Source organism: Schistocerca cancellata, chromosome 2 (assembly GCF_023864275.1).
Source record: "Schistocerca cancellata isolate TAMUIC-IGC-003103 chromosome 2, iqSchCanc2.1, whole genome shotgun sequence".
NCBI lineage: Eukaryota > Metazoa > Arthropoda > Insecta > Orthoptera > Acrididae > Schistocerca > Schistocerca cancellata.
In genome coordinates, this window is record NC_064627.1 from 1,057,073,420 (window position 1) to 1,057,095,252 (window position 21,833).

The 21,833-nt window shown below is 44.2% G+C and overlaps 2 protein-coding genes across 2 annotated transcripts in view; both read left to right on the forward strand.

The window, feature by feature from the left end:
• LOC126163045 (uncharacterized) overlaps positions 1-21,833 on the forward strand; it is a 630,426-nt gene that overhangs the window by 600,049 nt on the left and 8,544 nt on the right. The gene's annotated exons all lie outside the window — the stretch shown is intronic.
• Positions 12,613-16,506, forward strand: LOC126163048 (protein yellow-like). The gene has a single exon (XM_049919934.1). The coding sequence runs from the start codon at positions 12,845-12,847 to the stop codon at positions 14,210-14,212; it is 1,368 nt and encodes a 455-aa protein (XP_049775891.1). The 5' UTR covers positions 12,613-12,844; the 3' UTR covers positions 14,213-16,506.

The following is a 21,833-nucleotide window of genomic DNA, read 5'->3' on the forward strand; positions in this document are numbered from 1 at the left end:
ATTATTGCTACGCATGGTGGATATGTGGAAAATATCGTACTATAGAGTTTCCCAGACCGCAGCGCCATCTGTTGTTGACAATTGTAACTACTGTAATTTCGAAAGTTTGTCTACCTGAAAATGTACTGTTGTCCCAAGCATATTGCAACAAACGGTGTATTTCTATCGCTGCTCGTTTAGTTTTTATTGCCGTTTCAAATATACCGGTCATTTTTGAAACACCCTGTATGAGGAGATGCTGATAAGTCCTCGGCTTTATAAAAAAAAGTACTGTTACAGGATTGAAAAAAATTTATTTTCTCAACATATTTTCCCTTGAGCTCAACACATTTATGACGTCTTTGTTCCAGCTTCATTTGTTTCGATTGTACTGGAACCTACTCATCCTCAGCCTTTCTGGCTTCCTCAGTGTTCAGAAATCGTCTTCCCTTGAGACGTTTCTTGAGGTTTGGGAACAAATAATCAAATCAGGTGAATATAGTGGACGTTTGGGTATTTCAGAGTGAATATCTGCCAGTCTTTGCTGCGTGATGGCCACCTTGTGAGGAGCGGCATTGTCCAGCAAAAACTAGATTCCTTTTCTCAGCTTTCCGTGACGTTTGGAGACCTCGAGAAGTTCAGCGTAGTACTTTGCCGTTATGGTTTAGCCCTGCTGTAAGTAGTCAATAAGTAGGCTTCCATCTTTATCCCGAAAGACGAACATGAGCAATTTGTCTGCTGATCTTTGTGTTTTCAACTTATTTGGACGTAGAAACCACTGTGTCTCCATTTTTTGGTCTGTGCTTTGGTCTCTGTATCATAAGTGTATATCTAAGTTTTATCCAAAGTGTCGGAACGATCCAAAAATCTCTCAGGATTCCGGCGAAATTGGACTAAAACGGACTGTGAAGCAACCACTCGTACACGCTTTTGGTCTGTATTGAAATATTTGGGAACTCATTTGACCGAGATCCTCTTCACGTCCGAAATCTGATGAATAATATTACGCCGAAGTTCTCGGGATATGCACTCAGTCTATGCTATCTTTTTACGACATATCCTCCGCTTAGCCAGGATGATGGAATGAACAGCATCCACGGTTTGAGGAACTGTGACTTAAGTTGGCCTTGTAGGACGCGCTTGATTTTCAGCACTGTTTTAAACGCAGAAACCGCGTCCCTGATAGTGGAGTAGGACGGACAGTTACCAGTCAATGTAACTGACATAAATTTGTTTAGCGGTGTTACATTTTCACTTTCACTACGAACTCCCTGTTTTCTTGCAGCCATGTTCACTTCAAATCTGCCCAGAAAAATAAAAATCAATGTTATTACTACGCAATTACTATCACATGTAATGTAAAAAACAAGGCGTAATACCAAAACATCAGAATTAATGTACATTCATTTCAAATGGAAGGTCTTGTTAGCAAAAAAATGGTTCAAATGGCTCTGAGCACTATGGGACTTAACGTCTAAGGTCATCAGTCCCCTAGAACTTAGAACTACTTAAACCTAACTAACCTAAGGACATCACACACATCCATGCCCAAGGCAGGATTCAACCTGCGACCGTAGCGGTCGCGTGGTTCCAGACTGTAGCGCCTAGAACCGCTCGGCCACCCCGGCCGGCAGAAGCTTGTTAGCACTCCATTGAATATCATAAAGGATGTTATTTCGGTGATTACAAAATCGAGACAGATTTATATAGAACTTAGCAGTATGAGCCCATGTATTAGTACGACGTTGCACCCATTCTGACCTGAACGCATCCACTGGTTCGGTTGGGAATGCTGTCATAAAGCCGTTGTGTTCTACCCGGAGGCAAGTTAGCGCCGACTGTTGCAAATGGTCCTTGATATCCCGGATATCGGCAATGGCACAGAGCTGAGGTCCGTGTAGGACATATGTGGGAATCTTGCTGGTAACGGGAGTACCTCGACGTCACGCAGTCGCCAAGTGTGGGCGCCCATTGTCCTGTTGAGAAATGGCATCACAATACTGCCGCACGAAAGGTAAGACACGAGGACGCAGGATGTCCGTAGCGTACCGTTGAACCATCAGAGTTCCCTGAATCGTTACCAGCTGTGACCTGGAATCATACTCGACGGCTCCCCACGCGTTGACGCCAGGAGTAACATCACTATGCATGTCCAAAACATTGGAAGAGTCGGGCCTCTCCCCAGGTCGCTATCACCTTCGCCGACAATGGTGCAGAACTGCGATTCGTCGTTGAACACCCTGCGACGCAGTAGTCCATGCTTTCCGGTCACAGCACCAATCCACACGCAGCCAGTTGTATTGTGGTGTTAATGGCAATCTACGTATCGGACAGTAATTCCCTAGTTCGCCTTCTGCTGGTGTCCAACCAATGGCGTGGAATGGCGCACGCAATGTTTCAGGGATTTCATCACTTGTTCTCGGATGGCAGGCGCACATTTGAGGTGGTTGCAGTGTGCCTGGTGCACACTATGGCGATCCTCCCTTCTCGGTGGTCAGACGTGTTCGACCGGAATGTTGACGACGAATATGCCTGCCGGCCTCACGTTCCCATGCAGTCCAACGCCGGGCCACTGTACCATCTGAATGCCCCACAATCTGCGTAGGCCACAACTCCACTGGCCGGCGAAATGTGAACCCACAATGAGGCCCTTTTCCAACTCTGTCTCAAACGAATTCACGGTGTCTCCGTGTCCGCAAATGCTGCAACGCACTGAACCTCATTCCTATTAAGTTCGGTACCTATATGGATAAATAGATTTTCTTGTGCGCAGTTCTGGTAGCGAAAGTTCAATTATAACTACCCTGTATTTTAAAAACGACGCTGCCGGATTGTACAAAAGATTAAAAAAACCGTTTGCGTAACGGGTTCCTTCCATACTCTCTCACTGGACGTCCATGTTTGTTGCTAGGAAATAATGTGTAGTTCTTTTCGTAGTATTTAATACCTATTGTAAAGCAGATGAGTGTGTCATTGAGATGGTTGTCGCCCATTCCCTCCTGTTGACTGAAACAGGGCCCTCCAAACAAGTGCTTTCTCCTTCTTCCGTCACATCAGTAGAAGAAGGAAGACTCCCGTCGACATCGAAGTCATTAGAGACGGACCACAAGCTCGGATGGCGTCTAGGTTGGAGAAGAAAATCGGCAGTGCCTTTGCAAAAGTAACCATTCCGGCATTTGCCTGGAGTGATTTAGGGAAATCACGGAAAACCTAAATCTGAATGGCCGGGCATGGGTCTGAACAGTCGTCCTTCCGAACACAAGCGCAGCCTGCTAACCGCTGCGTCACCTCGCTCGGTACAGCTGCAGAAGTCAAGCGGCTCGAATACCAGCGAGGTCTCATAACAAGAGATGCTAATTTCATCAATGAATTTAGTTATCTACATCTACATGGATACTCTGCAAATCACATTCAAGTGCCTGGCAGAAGGGTTCATCGAATCACCTTCACAACTCTCTATTATTCCAATCTCGTATAGCGCGCGGAAAGAATGAACATATATCTTTCCGTACGAGCTTTGATTTCCCTTACTTTATCGTGGTGATTGTTTCTTCTTATGTAGGTCGGTGTCAACAAAATATTTTCACATTCGGAGGAGAATGTTGGTGATTGCAATTTCGCCGGCCGCGGTGGTCTAGCGGTTCTGGCGCTGCAGTCCGGAACCGCGGGACTGCTACGGTCGCAGGTTCGAATCCTGCCTCGGGCATGGGTGTGTGTGATGTCCTTAGGTTAGTTAGGTTTAAGTAGTTCTAAGTTCTAGGGGACTTATGACCTAAGATGTTGAGTCCCATAGTGCTCAGAGCCATTCGAACCATTTTTTTTTTTTTTTTTTTTTGCAATTTCGTGAGAAGATTCCGTCGCATCGAAAACCGCCTTTCTTTTAACGATTTCCTTGACACTCTCTCCCATATTTCGCGATAATACAAAACGTGATGCTTTCTTTGAACTTTTTCGATGTACTCCGTCAGTCCTATCTGGTAAGGATCCCACACCGCGCAGCAGTATTGTAAAAGAGGACGGACAAGCGTAGTGTAGGCAGTCTGCTTCGTAGGTCTGTTACGTTTTCTAACTGTCCTGCCAATAAAACACAGTCTTTGGTTACCCTTCCACACAACATTTTCTGTGTGTTCCTTCCAATTTAAGTTGTTCGTAATTGTAATACCTAGGTATTTAGTTGAATTTAGGGCCTTTAGATTAGACTGATTTATCGTGTAACCGAAGTTTGACGAGTTCCTTTTGGCACTCATGTGGATGACCTCACACTTTTCGTTATTTAGGGTCAACTGCCACTTTCCGCACCATTCAGATATCTTTTCTAAACCGTTTTGCAGTTTGTTTTGATGTTCTGATGACTTCATTAGTCGATAAACGACAGCGTCATCTGCAAACAGCCGAAGACGGCTGCTCAGAATGTCTCCAAAATCGTTTATATAGATAAGGAACAGCAAAGGGCCTACAACACTACCTTGGGGAACGCCAGAAATCACTTCTGTTTTACTCGATGACTTTCCGTCAGTTACTACGAACTGTGACCTATCTGACAGGAAATCACAAATCCAGTCACATAACTGAGACGATATTCCACAAGCACGCAATTTCAATACGAGCCGCTTGTGTGGTACAGTGTCAAAAGCCTTCCGGAAATCCAGGAACGGAATCGATCTGAAATCCCTTGTCAATAGCACTCAACACTTCGTGTGAATAAAGAGCTAGTTGTGTTTCACAGGAAAGAGGATTGCGTACGACGCTGGTTGTTGTATGGGGCATAAATCAGGACAGTAAGGAAGTATTTAGGGAGCTTCGGGGTGTGGTGTTGGACAAAAGCAGAAAATATAATCTACGTAAAGGCAAAAGGAAGATATTGGCAGCTGAAAGAACAACCTGAAGAACCACAATCAGGAACCTTCGAAGAATGGGCGATCCCTCGTGGACCCAGCAGCAAGCGGACGTGTCCGGGCCGCGACTAGCAGTGGGAGAACGAGTGTGGTGACTCTGTGGTGGCGGCTCCCCACCGCACTGGTCTCGCATGCAGGAAGACCGTCGTTCACATCCCGCACCGGCCGCGCTGGTCTAGTTTTGCCGTAGCTTCCGTACGAGGGGCGGTCGAAAAGTTTCTAACCCGATATAGTTACCGTAATGTCTCCCACAAACAACACCACCGACTTTTATGGTGACCCTTTTGGGTACGCAAGTCAAACTTCGCGGTTCCAGCTTCGTTAGTTTTGCCACTATGATGAGTTGTATACCGCAGTGTAAGCAAAATGGCGAATATCGAGAGAATCATCAACCGTGCTGTGATTGAATATCTACATCTACATTTATACTCCGCAAGCCACCCAACGGTGTGTGGCGGAGGGCACATTACGTGCCACTGTCATTACCTCCCTTTCCTGTTCCAGTCGCGTATGTTTCGCGGGAAGAACGACTGCCGGAAAGCCTCCGTGTGCGCTCGGATCTCTCTAATTTTACATTCGTGATCTCCTCGGGAGGTATAAGTAGGGGGAAGCAATATATTTGATACCTCATCCAGAAACGCACCCTCTCGAAACCTGGACAGCAAGCTACAACGCGATGCAGAGCGCCTCTCTTGCAGAGTCTGCCGCTTGAGTTTGCTGAACATCTCCGTAACGCTATCACGGTTACCAAATAACCCTGTGACGAAACGCGCCGCTCTTCTTCGGATCTTCTCTATCTCCTCTGTCAACCCGACCTGGTACGGATCCCACACTGATGAGCAATACTCAAGTATAGGTCGAACGAGTGTTTTGTAAGCCACCTCCTTTGTTGGTGGACTACTTTTTCTAAGGACTCTCCCAATGAATCTCAACCTGGCACCCGCCTTACCAACAACTAATTTTATATGATCATTCCACTTCAAATCGTTCCGTACGCATACTCCCAGATATTTTACAGAAGTAACTGCTACCAGTGTTTGCTCCGCTATCATATAATCATACAATAAAGGATCCTTCTTTCTATGTATTCGCAATACATTACATTTGTCTATGTTAACGGCCAGTTGCCACTCCCGGCACCAAGTGCCTATCCGCTGCAGATCTTCCTGCATTTCGCTGCAATTTTCTAATGCTACAACTTCTCTGCATACTACAGTATCATCCACGAAAAGCCGCATGGGACTCCCGACACTATCTACTAGGTCATTTATATATGTTGTGAAAATCAATGGTCCCATAACACTCCCCTGTGGCACGCCAGAGGTTACTTTAACGTCTGTAGACGTCTCTCCATTGAAAACAACATGCTGTGTTCTGTATCTTCATATGAAGGGAACGACGCCCAAGGAAATTGTGGAAGACATGCGGTATACACTTAAGGACAGTGATCCGTCATATGCAACAGTGAAAATCTGTGTGTCCGACTTCAAACGTGTAAGAACGAGTGTAGAAAAGGCGCTAAGGAGCGCAAGGCCTGTCGGCGTTGCCACTGATGAAACAGTGCAATTGACGATACGATTTTGCGGGATCGTCGAACAACGTTACAGCACATTGAACCCATGTTTGGAATCGCCCATGGGCGTGCTCATGACATTGTTGTGGATATTTCGGGAATGTGGAAAGTTTCACCTCGGTGGGTCCTGAAAGACTTTAATGCGGATCAGAGACGGGAGCGTGTGCAGTGTTGTGAAGAAATCGTCCGCCAATCTGAAGCGGATGAAGGCGGCTTTCTTGCAAGGTATGTGACAATGGACGAAACGTGTATTCACCAGTTTGATCCTGAGACAAAACAACAGTCACAATAATGGAAGTATCCTTCATCCCCTACCCCAAAAAAAAAAAAAAAAAAATCCGTGTGCAAAAATCAGCCGGTAAGGTGAAGGCATCCGTCTTCTGGTATGCAGAAGGACTAATTACTATGGTTTACTTGCAAAATGACGTAACTGTCAGTACATCATGCTATTGCACCCTCCTGCACCGTTTGAGAGTAGAGATAATGGAAAAAAGGCGCAGAAAATTGGTGCGCGGAGTTCTTTTGCATCAGGACAACGCACCAGAGCAGAAAGCCCTCCCAACACTGGAAACTCTGCGTGACTGCGGGTTCGAATTGTAATGTCATCTGGCATATTCTCCAGATTTGGCTCCATCAGACATTTTTCTTTTCCCAAACCTTAAAAAAAAAAGACTTCAAAGGACGACGATTTGACAATGATTGATGCTGTGAAGGCTTCGTTGGATTCGAAATCGAAGACCTTTTATTTGAATGGTTTACAGAAGTTATCTAAGCTGGTATTATATTGAAAAATAAATTGGTACTATGAAATTTCTGTTATTCTTTAGTTAGCCTAGAAAATTTCGATCCCCCCCCCCCCTCCCCCGTCGTACACCACTTCAGGAGAATGGTTCCCTCCACAAGGAGAGGAATGAGTGCGTCTTTCTCTTCGTCTAATTGGAATTAATGCTCCCTCTCAATGAGCTTGACGTATAAAAAACGTTGTTCTCTAAGCTTGCTTTCCTATCCATATTAAAACAACTATACCTGCTTTCTACTGGAAAAAAAACAAGAGAAAAATATAGCAGCATTGATGAATACAGATTTGAACATCGAACTTCTCCGCTGCATTAGTGACACAATATCTTAATACAAATTTGATCATTATTATAAACAAATTAAAATAAGTTGCACATAATCAGTTACACAAGATTCTCCCAGTTGTCAATAAAGTGACAGGCGATTGCTAGCAGAGGAAGTATCCAACCGTAAGACATGACATTTCCCAACTGCGCACGCCTTGTACGCCAGTTCAAAACTTCGGGAGTAATAGATCATTATTTACTTCAGAGCATTAGAGCCATCTTCACATTTCTTCAGATTATTTACAGTGAAACTCATCAACTTCTTCGCCGTATGTGGCTCCCTCAGCATTGAAATACAACGTTAACGAGGTGCCCCGTAAGCAAGCTTAAGATATCCGAAGATCAAACATCTAGCATGCGAAATCCAACTTGTGCTTTTCTCACATGACATCCTGAAAGCCGTGGCTCAAGGCAGTCATGTAGATCCATTATTTCATGACTCCAACAATCATTTGTCTCAGTAGCATGCAAAAGTTTACTGAGAGAATGTTCGATCAGTGGGGTGTAAAATGAAATTTGTGGACGTCTTGGTACGGAGGACGAAGCAGGTTGTGTTGGGTGGAGAGTCGAAAATAACTTCAGGAGTGGCTCAGGGAAGCGTTTTAAAATGTGTGTGTGAAATCTTATGGGACTCAACTGCTAAGGTCATCAGTCCCTAAGCTTACACACTACTTAACCTAAATTAGCCTAAGGACAAACACACACACCCATGCCCGAGGGAGGACTCGAACCTCCGTCGGGACCAGCCGCACAGTATACGACTGCAGCGCCTTAGACCGCTCGGCTAATCCCTCACGGCGGAAGCGTCTTAGGACCCCTGCTGTTCATGTTGTATATTTGTGATCTGGTAAATAACAGTAACCTCAGACTTTTTGCAGATGATGTGGTTATCTATAACGAAGTGCTCTACGAACAAAACTGCACACACATCCCAGCAGATATTGATAAGCGTTCAGAGAGCTGCAGAGTTTGGCAACTAGCTTTAAATCTGAACTTGTGGAATTCAGAAAACGCTGGTAAGTAGTATTCTATGACTAAAATTTCGTGACTAATAACTGGAATCAGTGAACCTATACAAACACCGGGGAATAACCATTTGTGGAGACATGGAATGGAATGGTAGGTACGGCACGTGGCGGACGAGTTCATCGCTGAGAAAATGCAGTAAGTCTGCAAAGGAAAGTGTTTACAAAACGGTTGTGCGTCTTGTCTTAGAGCATTGCTCAGGTGTGTAGGACTCCTACCAAATAGGACTATCAGAAGTTACTGTAGGTAGGCTATACAAAGAAGGGCTGCAGGAATAGTCATAGCTTTGTTTTACCCGCGGGAGAATGTCACCTAGATGCTGAAAAATTTAAATTGAGAGACGCTTGAAGGTAAACATCCCTCTCCCGCGAAATCCTACTTATAAAATTTCAAGAACCAATATTAAATGAAGAATGTAGGAATCTACATTAGTCACCGATGTGCAGTAACGTGATGACAAGATCAGTCTAACATTGCAGCGCACAGGGAGACGTTTAAACAGTCATTCCTCCCGCGAGCTGTACCCTAATGGAAGAGGAGGAGGAGGAGTAGATTAGTGTTTAACGTCCCGTCGACAACGAGGTCATTAGAGACGGAGCACAAGCTCGGATTAGTGAAGGATGGGGAAGGAAATCGGCCGTGCCCTTTCGAAGGAACCATCCCGGTATTTGCCTGAAGTGATCTAGGGAAATCACAGAAAACCTAAATCGGGATGGCCGGACGCGGGATTGAACCGTCGTCCTCCCGAATGCGAGTCCAGTGTGCTAACCACTGCGCCACCTCGCTCGGTGTACCCTAATGGAATTGGAACAAGTCTAATCAGTTCGTAGAAGCGTAAGCGTCATCTCCATGCGCTCAGAGTGGTTTGCACAGTATGTGTGTAGATCTAGATTACTGATCTTCAAATACGAGCTGTGTCTCATAAAGTGAATTATACACTGTATTTCAAAGGACGGCTGTATATAGACTTAAAATAGGAACTGCGGCTGAAATAAATAGCTGGTTGTAATTTTCTAACAGTTGCTGCAACACTCTGTTATAGACTTTATGCGAATCCTTAGAAAACCGTCAGGTCTGAGCTCCAGTGTCATTCCTGCAGACATTTTGAATCTATCAGTCTACAGCCAGAATGTCCTGTTTGCATATTGTCATACTGACCATGTGTGATCCAACGAAATGGTAGACATTCTGAACAGATCTTAGGATACGTAAACGGGAGTCTCTGCTAAGACCCTGAGTTCCACTGTTTTACGGCTGTGGCACCCAGTTCAGTGGTTTATTCAGTGGTTTACTTCTGACGAGAGACGGTTGATTTGGGAAGAGGGGATGAGACAGCGAGGTCGTCCATCCCATCGGGTCAGGGACGGATGGGGAAGGGAGTTGGTCGTGCCCTTTCGAAGGAACCATCCTGATATTTGCGTGAATCGATTTATGTTGTTGTTGTGGTCTTCAGTCCTGAGACTGGTTTGATGCAGCTCTCCATGCTACTCTATCCTGTGCAAGCTTCTTCATCTCCCAGTACCTACTGCAACCTACATCCTTCTGAATCTGCTTAGTGTATTCATCTCTTGGTCTCCCCCTACGATTTTTACCCTCCACGCTGCCCTCCAATACTAAATTGGTGATCCCTTGATGCCTCAGAACATGTCCTACCAACCGATCCCTTCTTCTGGTCAAGTTGTGCCACAAACTTCTCTTCTCCCCAATCCTATTCAATACTTCCTCATTAGTCAGCATTCTTCTGTAGCACCACATTTCGAAAGCTTCTATTCTCTTCTTGTCCAAACTATTTACTGTCCATGTTTCACTTCCATACATGGCTACACTCCATACAAATACTTTCAGAAATGACTTCCTGACACTTAAATCTATACTCGATGTTAACAGATTTCTCTTCTTCAGAAACGTTTTCCTTGCCATTGCCAGTCTACATTTTATATCCTCTCTACTTCGACCATCATCAGTTATTTTGCTCCCCAAATAGCAAAACTCCTTTACTACTTTAAGTGTCTCATTTCCTAATCTAATTCCCTCAGCATCACTCGACTTAATTCGACTACATTCCATTATCCTCGTTTTGCTTTTGTTAATGTTCATCTTATATCCTCCCTTCAAGATACCATCCATTCCGTTCAACTGCTCTTCCAAGTCCTTTGCTGTCTCTGACAGAATTTAGGGAAAACCTAAATCAGGATGGCCGGACGCGGGTTTGAACCGTCATCCCCCCGAATGCGAACTCAGTGTGCTAACCACTGCGTCACCTCACTCGGTGGCAGGGCAGGGCAGGGCAGGGCAGCGCAGTACTGTGGGGTAACCCACACCGTGTTGCCCGCCTAACGAGTTCCCCCGTCGAAAATCGACGCCGTGTCAGCTGTCTGGGTTTTACCGAGCACGCGGTGGTCGATATCGCTGAGGTAGAGACGGCGGCGTCGGCAGTTCCGGCCTTACGCAACGAGTGCGGAACACAGCCGCGCGCTCACGCATCTCCCCGTCTCTCATCAGTTACTGCTGCGTCTGGAGTGATAACTGAAAAGCTGTGCGAGGCGGTGACTCGAACCTGGATTTCTTGCTTTTAGCGAGTACTCGCTTCAACTTGTACGCCATTTGAACACACCTCCAGGCTTTCATTGTCACTGATATTTTCGCCCGTCACTTCGGAACATTACTTCAGGAATGACTAGTTTCGGCCGTTTGTCAGATCAGTTAAAACGTTATACACGGAGTCATTTTGACGGGATACTTGGTACGAAACGTGGTACGTTGAGCCGGGCATGATACGCTCTATTCTTTGCTGTACTGTACTAATTTTTATCCCAAATTGTAAAAGTACGTTACTTTCCATTTTAAATGTGGAAAACAAAACTAATCGCTGTCTGTTACTCAGACTTGTCCTTTTGAAATTATTTACATGCAAGGTTTCTGAGACGTACTGCTTAGTCGGTAGTGGGAAGCCAACCTAAAAGCCTCACTCAAGCTGGCTGGGATGCTACAACAGTCAGCCGTTCGTATTCGGTACAGGTTCGAGTTACGTCCTCCTCTTACAACTTACCTCGTCGGTTTGCGCTACACGAGTCGGGGCGTTTAAGAACTTGTTTGTGAACAAAATTTGTTAGGTGGTACATTTTGCGTCGTATTAACCCTCGCAACACCAAGCGGAGAGAGGAGGCGAGGGGTACTTTATGCCCACCTTTTGATAATATCGTACCCTAGTAACATATTTTTAAAATCTGAAAAAATATTTGTTTTAATGCTTTCTTAAAGCTGACTGCGTAACTGTTTTGACTTTTTCAGTTAAATGTAACCCAAAAATCCCCTGGAAATCGTTCACTACGTTTTCCAGAATACGGTGTACAACGGATACTTATCGCTTTAAGTAAAGCAACAAAATCTACCTCAAAATGTGAATAATTCTCGCCACGCTCAGTGCTTACATGTTTCGTTTATACGTCTTGGCACAGCTACACGACTCCCTCACTGTTGCAAACAATTAATATATGTGCCATCTGATGATGAGTGACTAGGCGATTCGAACCGATGTCACACCGGTATTTTCAAGTTCAGCTCCCTTCTTTCACATCCCTGTATCTTTAAAAAGTATGGTGTGAATAAAATTTAACGATAATTAACGAAATCTGTTTTTCTTTTTTTTATGGTCATAAACTACCCCTCCTCTCTGTGTACACACTACGGAAAATGCGTTGGTACTGCTAGGACTGCGCAAAAGATATTTCCCGGTCCTGCATCCTTGTTATGCATCAGTAGCTATTTAAAAAGGATGTTGTTAGTGAACATTAACAACAGTTAACGAAACTTGTTTTTTTGTGGTGGGTATGAAGTGCCCCTTACCCCCCACTCTCCCTCCCCTTGGTAGTACGCTAGGGTTGAAACGAGTTGTCGCGGAGTGTGGAGGGAGCCGTCTGCGCGTAGGCGGCCGCCGTCCCCACCTCAGGCGCAGGCGCCCCCGCCCCCCTCCACGGCCTCGTGCTCGCCGCCAGCCGCAGGCCTCAGTCGCGCGCACTACAGTCGAGAGATTAGGCAGTCACGCTTCGGGATACTTCGGACTGCGCCGTGTGGGTCCGCGTGACGCGTCGTATCGCCACCGGGTATATAGAGAGGAGTCGCGCACAGGCGGGGTTTGCTCCAGTCCCTCCGCGACCGTTCTGTGAGCGTTCGCGCGCGCGTGCGAACCCGATCGACTAGAGCTGCCGTTCCGTCCGAGCGTCGAAGTCTCCGTTCGGCGTCGCACCATGCGGTGGTTGGCGTTGCTGTTGCCGTTCCTCTGCGTCGCCGCGGCGCAGAGGCCCGAGCTGAACGAGTTCAAGGAGGTGTACATGTGGAACCAGTTCGACTTCAAGTGGCCGGACGACTCGGCGCGGCTGCGCGCGCTGTCGGACGCGCGCTTCCAGCCCGTCAACTGCGCGCTGTCGGGCATCCGCGCGTGGCGCGACCGGCTGTACGTGACGGTGCCGCGGCTGCTGCCGGGCGTGCCGGCCACGCTCGCCTCGCTGCCGGCCGCCGCGCCGCCGGGCGCCTACTCGCCGCCGCTCGACCCCTTCCCGTCCTGGGACATGCAGGCCGTCGGCAACTGCACCGCGCTGCAGTACGTGCAGAGCGTCGAGATCGACGCCGCCGGCAGGATGTGGGTGCCCGACTCGGGCCGCGTCAACACGCAGTCGGGCAACGCGGACGCGCGCTGCCCGCCCAAGCTGCTCGTCATAGACGTGGAGAGCGGGCGCGTGCAGCGCACCGTCCAGTTCGAGCCCGGCCTGCTCGCCCCGGACTCGCTGCTCGCCGACGTCGTGGTCGGCGACGACGACGTGGCGTACGTGAGCGACGCGAGCCCGAGCGACCCGGGCATCGTGGTGGTGAGCGCGCGCGACAGCCGCGCCTGGAAGGTGCGCGACCGCACCATGCGCGCCGACAGCACCTTCGTGCAGGTGGGCCAGCGCCGCACCGAGCTGCGCCACAACGTGTTCGCGCTGGCGCTGTCGCCGCGGCCGCGCGCCGGCCCCCGCCGCCTCTTCTACTCGCCGCTCAGCAGCTACGACCTGTTCTCGCTGCCCGCGGACGCGCTGGCCGCGCCCGGCGTCGCCGTCTCGGCGCTCGTCAGGAACCACGGCCGCATGCAGTCGCCGGTGCAGGCGGCGGCGGCCGACTGGCACGGCAACCTCTACCTGGGCTACCTGCAGCAGGACGCCGTCGCGCGCTGGGACAGTTCGCAGCCGCTGGCGCAGGCCCGCCTGCTCACGCAGGACCCGGAGCGCCTGCAGTGGATCTCGTCGCTGGCCGTAGACGCCGACCGCAACCTCTGGGTCGTCAGCAACCGGCTGCAGAACTTCATGGCCGGCACCGTCAACCAGCAGACGCCCAACTACCGCGTCATCCGCGCCTTCGTCGACGCAAAGTCGTACCTGTACAGCGACGACGCGTGGACGCCGCAGCAGGGCAGCGCCTTCACCGTGCCCGGAGCAGCCGCCACCACCCGCAGCAGCACCAGTAGCTTCGTCACCACCACCACAGTGCCGCCGCACGCAGACGGCGGGGCTTCCACTCCGGCCGTCACGGTGCTACTCTACTCGTTACTGCTGTTACCGATGCTAGTCGTTCTAGCCTGAGGTGCTCAGTAATAACTGTGAAGTAAAAATCACCGAGCACTCGTACTTAGTCGCGCCGCACGACGCTCGCTACAAGCGAGAACACTCTTAGAGTGTGGGACTCGACCAACATTTTCAAAATTCGCTGTACTTCTTTCGTGGTAACCGTAGTCTCTGTTCTTCGCAAAACTGAGACAGTGAAATAAATGGAAAATTTAATAAACGAGCCCCCTCTACTGCCAATGGACACTTTGAAGCATAGATCCACGTAAAGGCTTCATCGAGTTGTCAAAGGACCTTCATTTCTATGCCAGCACACTAGAAAAGCGAATCTACAAATTTTTCCAATTTCTGAGTTAAACAACATCACACTGAAGTAAATCCGTATCATCGTTGACAACTGTCTGTGATCGTACAATAGTGTAAACAACTTGTAGGATAGGGAAATATTTTTTAAACCTTTGCCTACAAAATGCATCGGTACAATTCTTCTTTCAAAATTTTGGGCACATGACAGATGTGAGTTGTGTATTTTATGGCATATTATTTCGTTATTTTCTTCAGAAAATTCTGCAGATGGTCTGGGAGATGTTCTATGTATTTGGATCCGATGTCGGATACATTACGACAGATATCAGCCAAAAATCGAACTTCTGGTTTTTTCACGTCACAAGCAGCTCCTTCCATAAGAGACTTAACCCCTGGTGATGGATCTTTGCCTTGAAATGCACATTGGCGTAGTAAAAACGCCGTTGATAACCCTGTAGACGGACTTTAGTACCAAGTTTTCCATTTGAAAAAGAAGACAGGCATTTAGCTAGCAGTGACACGTCTGTGCTGGCCACTTTTATATTCTACAGCGACACTTTGAGAGTGTCTAATTTCACCATCAAATTGTTGAAAGATAACAAAACCACTTTACATTGTCAGAAGACTGGCTGTGAGGTGGATCTGTGGAAGGAAGGAGGCTGAATCTGTCAGTCTGTCGAAAGTGAGAGTTCACCAGCAAAAGGCAGTCATCTGGCACGGAATCTGTTATCACTTGGACAGAAAAATACCACAAAATTAATACAGAACAGACTTATTTCCTCCTCCTCCACGTTACGCTGTTCAGTAACAGAAATACTTGACAATTATCTTGAATGTAACATCATCAGCATAAGAATTAAAATGGGTTTTGGTATTCCCAATAGTATTACAGGGCAGCATTGTCCGCTGTATCATTCCTCCCATTCAGCTGCCTCTTTAGCTTCAGTGCACACGTGTGCGTGTGCGTGTGTGTGTGTGTGTGTGTGTGTGTGTGAGAGAGAGAGAGAGAGAGAGAGAGAGTGTGTGTGTGTGTGTGTGTGTGTGTGTGTGTGTGTGTGCGCGTGCGCTTGGGGGCAGATGGATTTTTGTAGTCGGCTAACCAACAAAATCTCATATGATTCCCTCAGCTAATGATTGATGACACGTCCTACAAAGGAGCTATAAGCTTAACCAAAATTCATGTAGGATAGGGAAATATTTTTTAAACCTTTGCCTACAAAATGCATCAGTACAATTCTTCTTTGAAAATTTTGGGCACATGACAGATGTGAGTTGTGTATTTTATGACATATTATTTCGTTATTTTCTTCAGAAAATTCTGCAGATGGTCTGAGTGATGTTCTATGTATTTGGAAGCTATCAGCTAATTGTGTTATCTGTAGAAATACTGTGTCCACATTGTAAATATGTATTTGTGTATGTACTGATCCACTGAGCAAGTAATAATATAGAATTCAGAAGAACTGTGATCCAAATGATAAATGACTGGATGTTGTGTGGTGTGTGTGAGTCTTTGTTAAATGAAACTGTTTGCTGTTCATGAAATCTGTTCCACTTTCAACAAAGGGAGGCAGGCTATATGACATCAGAGGTAGAAAATCAGTCTGAACACATCTTCTAGTTAAGCATATAACTTCAGATTCTCAGCTAAAACTCGTATCAAATTAAACATATTTACAGCTTCAGTTTTGCACTCAGTTTAATAGCAGTTTTATCTTTTCATTTGAGCAGTAAAATATTTGTCATAGATTGTGTTCTATAACTGTAATATTATAAAATCTCTGACAAATGAGGTAGCTATATATTCATAACTGCTAAGGTTTGTATGAAATAAACTGTGTTACTCATTAGTGACACATAACTTTGTGAAATCATTGAGCACACATCCAGAAATTTAATGTTACCTAAAACTAACTCTAAACACTGTGTGTATGTGTGTGAAACTGTTTATAATGTACACTTTGACCTCGTGATAATGGCTATAATAAAATTTATCTTCACAATTACTTGTTTCCATTGTGTAATTTACTTAACATAGTTTTGGTTTTGCTTTCAGAGAACACATTTACAATATTTTCAAATGTTCGAGAGTCACTTTCATCCACAGCAAATTATAATCTTTGGTTGTGTGGCATTCACACCATGCTTATGTCATAGATATTTATCATACTTTCAGTGTGCAGTTCCATTTCTGAACTCAATCTCCAAATAGTGCAAAAATGGCAAAATTCTGGCCTTTTTTGTCTCATGTATTATAATAGCAGATTCTGTTTATACTTTCGAGAGAGAGAAGAGGGAATCCACCTTTACCTTGAACCAGAGAATTTGCTAACCATGCTGAGTGGTAAAATATTCTCATAAGGCTGGGATATAGTTCTCAACATCTATGAAGCATTATCAAATTCTTGGTGAAGTGTTATTCTAGCTCTAAATGTGTGACTGTGATATATCTTAATGTGTCAGGTATATTGCATATATGATTTAATCAAATATTACTGGAAAATTTAATTAAAATGTTTCTATCAACCAGTTATGAAGAAATCACCTACTCTGTTTCTGCCAGAGAAAACATTACATTCAATAGTTGCACACTATTAAAAGTATCACTTTAGATTCAGCAAGTCAATTTAGATTTCTTGAGATATGCAACAGCCAATTCCATAAGGAGAATGAAGAATTATTTCCTTTTCTTTTTTATATGAAGAGAGTCACATTTCAGTGGTTTCTTCATTTCTTCTCCTGGCAGTGTTTCATTAAATTGAACCAAACAAATTATACAACAAAAATCAAAATAAACACATGTAAACACAAAGTGATCTGTCATATGCAAAAGAATAGGGTAGCACTGATTTTGGTTGTCTATGCATCGTACCAAAGAATAGAAATGGTATTCATCTTCTTCTTCAGTCAAATGGCTCTGACTCAAATGAGTTCATTACAAAGATGGATAACTCCATTTTTCATTAAGTTTAGATGTTAACTGATTCCAGTAGTACTTTTCAAGTCAAATCTAATCATAAACTTCTCAAGTTTCAAAAATGGACAAAATTTGGGCATCTCCATTATATTTCAGCTTCATATCAGGCCAACTTCAGCAGCAGCCAATAAAATGACAGGATCACCTTTCTGGCATTCCCATACTGCTACGCATATCCAGTTTGGCGGAACCGCTTATGTTGTAAGATTTTGTATTTTCAGTCGTATCTTACATTACAATTTAACATAATAAAGTGCAATTACAGAAGGGAATGTGTAAGAAGTTCATTCTAAACAAGCAAGAAAAGCCCTGAGATAGAAGTAATCAGAACATGACCACAGAATACTCATATGTGCAACATAACTGGACAGCTCCTAAATTTACTCACAAATTTCAACTTTGTTATTCACTCTATATCAAAAAATGAACTGAAATTTACTTTTAAAGGATCATAGTAATGAAAGGTGGAGTTGACCGTCTTTGACAATGAGCTCCTCATATGTATGAGGGGTAACCATAAAATTTTAATCATTACTTCAAAAAATAAATTTCTGTAATTCATTTGTTGTTTGTTTGCAAGTACAAGTCAGGAATCCTGGTATCATAGCACGCCACCAGAGGAGACAAAATAAGAAGGTGCAGCTCACTGAAAAAGTGGAGCACTGTGCAGTAACTCCTTTTTGCCAGCAGTGGAAATGTTATGGCTTTGGCGACCCAATCCAGACAACTTCTGAAGTTGTACAGATTGCTCTGACACAGTTGCAACTTTTCCTTAATAATCATAAAGTTTTAAAAATACTGTAAAAATCCAGGATAGAATGTAACAATATTATGAAAAGGGAAGTTGCCACTCACCATTAGCGGAGATGCTGAGTCGCAGATAGGCACAACAAAAAGACTGTCACAAATAATGCTTTTGGCCAGTAAGGTGAGTGGCAACTTTCCTTTTCATAATATTGTTTAAAAATACTGTCATGCAAATGGACATTTACCATAAAGATAGCTTTGAGATGTACATTTCTCTACACGGCGCTACATTCTTACTCCTCAATTTTCGAGAATAAATATTCTACGATCATCTCGGGGAAATCAGGCCAGAAAATTATACCTTGAGACAACTTAGTGCGTGTATGTGCTTCAAATGCCTTCTTTTTTTATATATCAACATTAAAGTTGTTCACATTCCAGCATGGAAGGAACAGTCACAAAAGAAGTTTATTAGTGTATTGATTATTCTTTAAGTATCCAAGAAAACAGTATGGAATTTGATGTTGGAAAGGCTGGTTTATGAACTTCTCCAATCTTAGTTTTCTTTCATTTATCAAGAAAAACTAGAGGCAACAGCAATTTTGGCACTTTCACTAATGAGTTAAGTCTGGACAGCAAATATTCAATTATTTATACCTCAGACACGACTTGTTTTGCACTTATTAGCATCATACCTGATGGTAAAACAGTTTCAACATGTCACATTGCAAAATACTGATGCAAATTATTTACAGAAGAATGGAAAAATTGGTGGAAGCTGAACTCAGCAAAGATCAATTTAGGTTCTGGAGAAATGCAGGAACATGTGACGCAATACTCATCCTACACATTATCTTGGAAAATAGGTTGAAGAAAGGCGAACTTACACTTGTAGCCTCAGAAAAAGCTTTTGATAATGTTGACTGAAATAATTCTTGGACATTCTGAAGGTAGCAGGGTAAAATACAGGGAGTGAAAGGACAGTAGCTAAGGAGCAAGTGAAACAGGGTTGTAGACTAAGCCCCATGTTATTCAATCTATATATTGAGCAAGCAGTAAAGGAGAAATTTGCAAAGGGAATTGAAGTTCAGTTAGAAGAAATAAAAACTTAGAGGTTTGTTGATGACACTGTAATTCTGTCAGACACAGCAAAAGACTTAAAAGAGAATTTGAATGGAAAGGATTGTGTCTTGAAAAGAGAGTATATGATGAACATCAACAAAAGCAAAACAAGGATAATGGAATGTAGTCAAATTAAGGAATGTCCTCAAATTAAATCAGGCAATGCTGAAGGAATTAAATTAGGAAGTGAAACACTAAAAGTAATGATAAGTTTTGCTATTTGGGCAGCAAAATAACTTAAGATAGTTTAAGCAGATGTTATAAAAATTGATGTATATACTAGGGATGGGAAAAACTGACTGGTTAAAAATGATACCAGTATTTTAGTTCTGAATGACCATTATTTTTCAGTACTTGTTTAGTCTCAGTTATAACAAGTTTTTTTTCATTTTTTACTGATAATCGGGTATAAAACCAGCAAATCTATTTGCCATAGTAACAGTGGTAAAATTTTTGTTTTTTAAATAAAACTTTTTTTTAGAAATGAGTTAAGTTTTCTCATAGAATTTGTATTACTTTGAAATATTGGACTGGTACAGAAATTGAGAAATGTTATTAGCACTATTTTAATAACAATGCCTACACATGACATAATTGGTTCAACACTGCAGTGACAATAATGTATCTGTTGGCGTGTGGCGTGGCCTACCAGACGGTGTACGTGAACACGCAGTGTGCAAGACTTGCCCCCAAACTGACTGAGCAAGATGCTCCAGTGGTTAGCACACTACTCTCATTTGGGAGGGCAACAATTCCAATCTGCATCCAGCCATCCAGAGTTAGGTTTCCTATAATTTCCCTAAATTGCATCAGGTGTTCCTTTGAAATTAGATTTCCTTCCCCATCCTTGAAACATTGAGAGTTCATCACCATCTCTGATTACCTAGATGTCAACAGGACGTTAAATCTTGATCTTTCTTCCTTTCTTTTGCCCCCACCTGGTCTATATGATAGTTTCTCAGTGATGGCCTCGGACATCAGTTGCATTGCAGAACGATACCATCCCTTGTTTGCAAGTATTTTAGAAAGTGCAGTAGCAGTGAAGTGCAATGTTACATTTGCTCTCAAAGATTAAAGATGGGAGGAGGCACAACAAAATTGCGACCTCATATAATGAGAAAACGTCCACAATGTTCCACAGAAGAAAAGGTAAATTTAATTGATGTATGAGGGTGTGCTGAAAAGTGATGCCTCTGAAGCTTTTATGTGAAAACTTTGAAGTTTTTAAATACAACAAAACATCATTACTATTCAGCATCTTTATTCTTCATGTCTACATGTTTATTTCTCAACATAGTCACACTGGAGACAAACACATTTCTCCCAACCACAGACCAGTTTGTCGATGCTGTCACTGTAGAATATTTGACTCTGTTGATGGAGCTACAGCGTCACCTCTGCTTGCACCACTCCATCACTATCAAAGTGAAGTCCTTGAAGTAGTTCTTTGAGTACTGGGAACAGATGAAAGTCAGATGGGGCCAAGTCAGGACTGTACATTATGGAGAGGGCTTGATGACAGTGAATCTAGGGTCCTGGATTGTTGCAGATGGTGCAGTGCTCATGTACGGTCTAGCATTGTGAAGCTGAAGAAGAAGGTGCTTCATGTGTGGATAAGCTTTTCGAAATCGATACTCGATTATAGCGGCTGTTCCTCACGCGCCGACATAGTTACATTACACACCACCCTGTTACATGCTACAATTCAGAGCTCTCAGTGGCAGAGGGCTGCAATTATCTAGATATGAAGAATAACGATGTACAATGTTAATCATGTTTGTTTTATATAAAAAGTTTTAACATTTTCACATAAAAAATTTGGAGGCATTACTTCTTGCGCAGGGGGTCCCGGGTTCGATTCCTGGCGGGGTCAGGGATTTTTCCTGCTTCGAGATGACTGGGTGGTGTTGTGTCATCTTCACCATCATCATTCATCCCTATTACTGTTGGAGGAAGGCAATGGCAAACCACCTCCACTAGGACCTTGCCTAGTACAGCAGTGCGGGTCTCTCGCATCGTCCCCTACGCTCCTCGAGTATGGGACCTCATCATCATCATCACTTTTCATCACATCCTCCTAGCTATAATTTTATTGATGTGCTATAAACTCGAGACAATAACTGAACTCATAATTTTGTGTTTGCTTTAGGGTGAAAAACTGATACCATCCTGAAGACACAGGGAAGACATCAGCTTGTGAACTTTCTCTCTCAATATTGTCGCTCCCATCTCCTACACCATCACAGTCCTTCATGGGGACAATGAGACTGATGTATGACACAGCCTAAACCACATGTTGACTGTGATCTAGTGTACCTTCACCTTCATTATAATTTTCCAATCTTTGTATGAAGTCCACATTTATTACTGGAAGTAAAAACAATTTTTAAAAAATTAGTTGTTTCAGAAACTGGCTATTTTGAGTGGCTTTAATAGTCAGGTTAACTGCAGACAAAAAAAATTGTTGTTTCAGTAATAATGGCCATC

Coding starts and splice junctions, on each gene's coding strand:
- LOC126163048 (XM_049919934.1), top strand. CDS start 12,845: ATGCGGTGGTTGGCGTTGCTGTTGCCGTTCCTCTGCGTCGCCGCGGCG.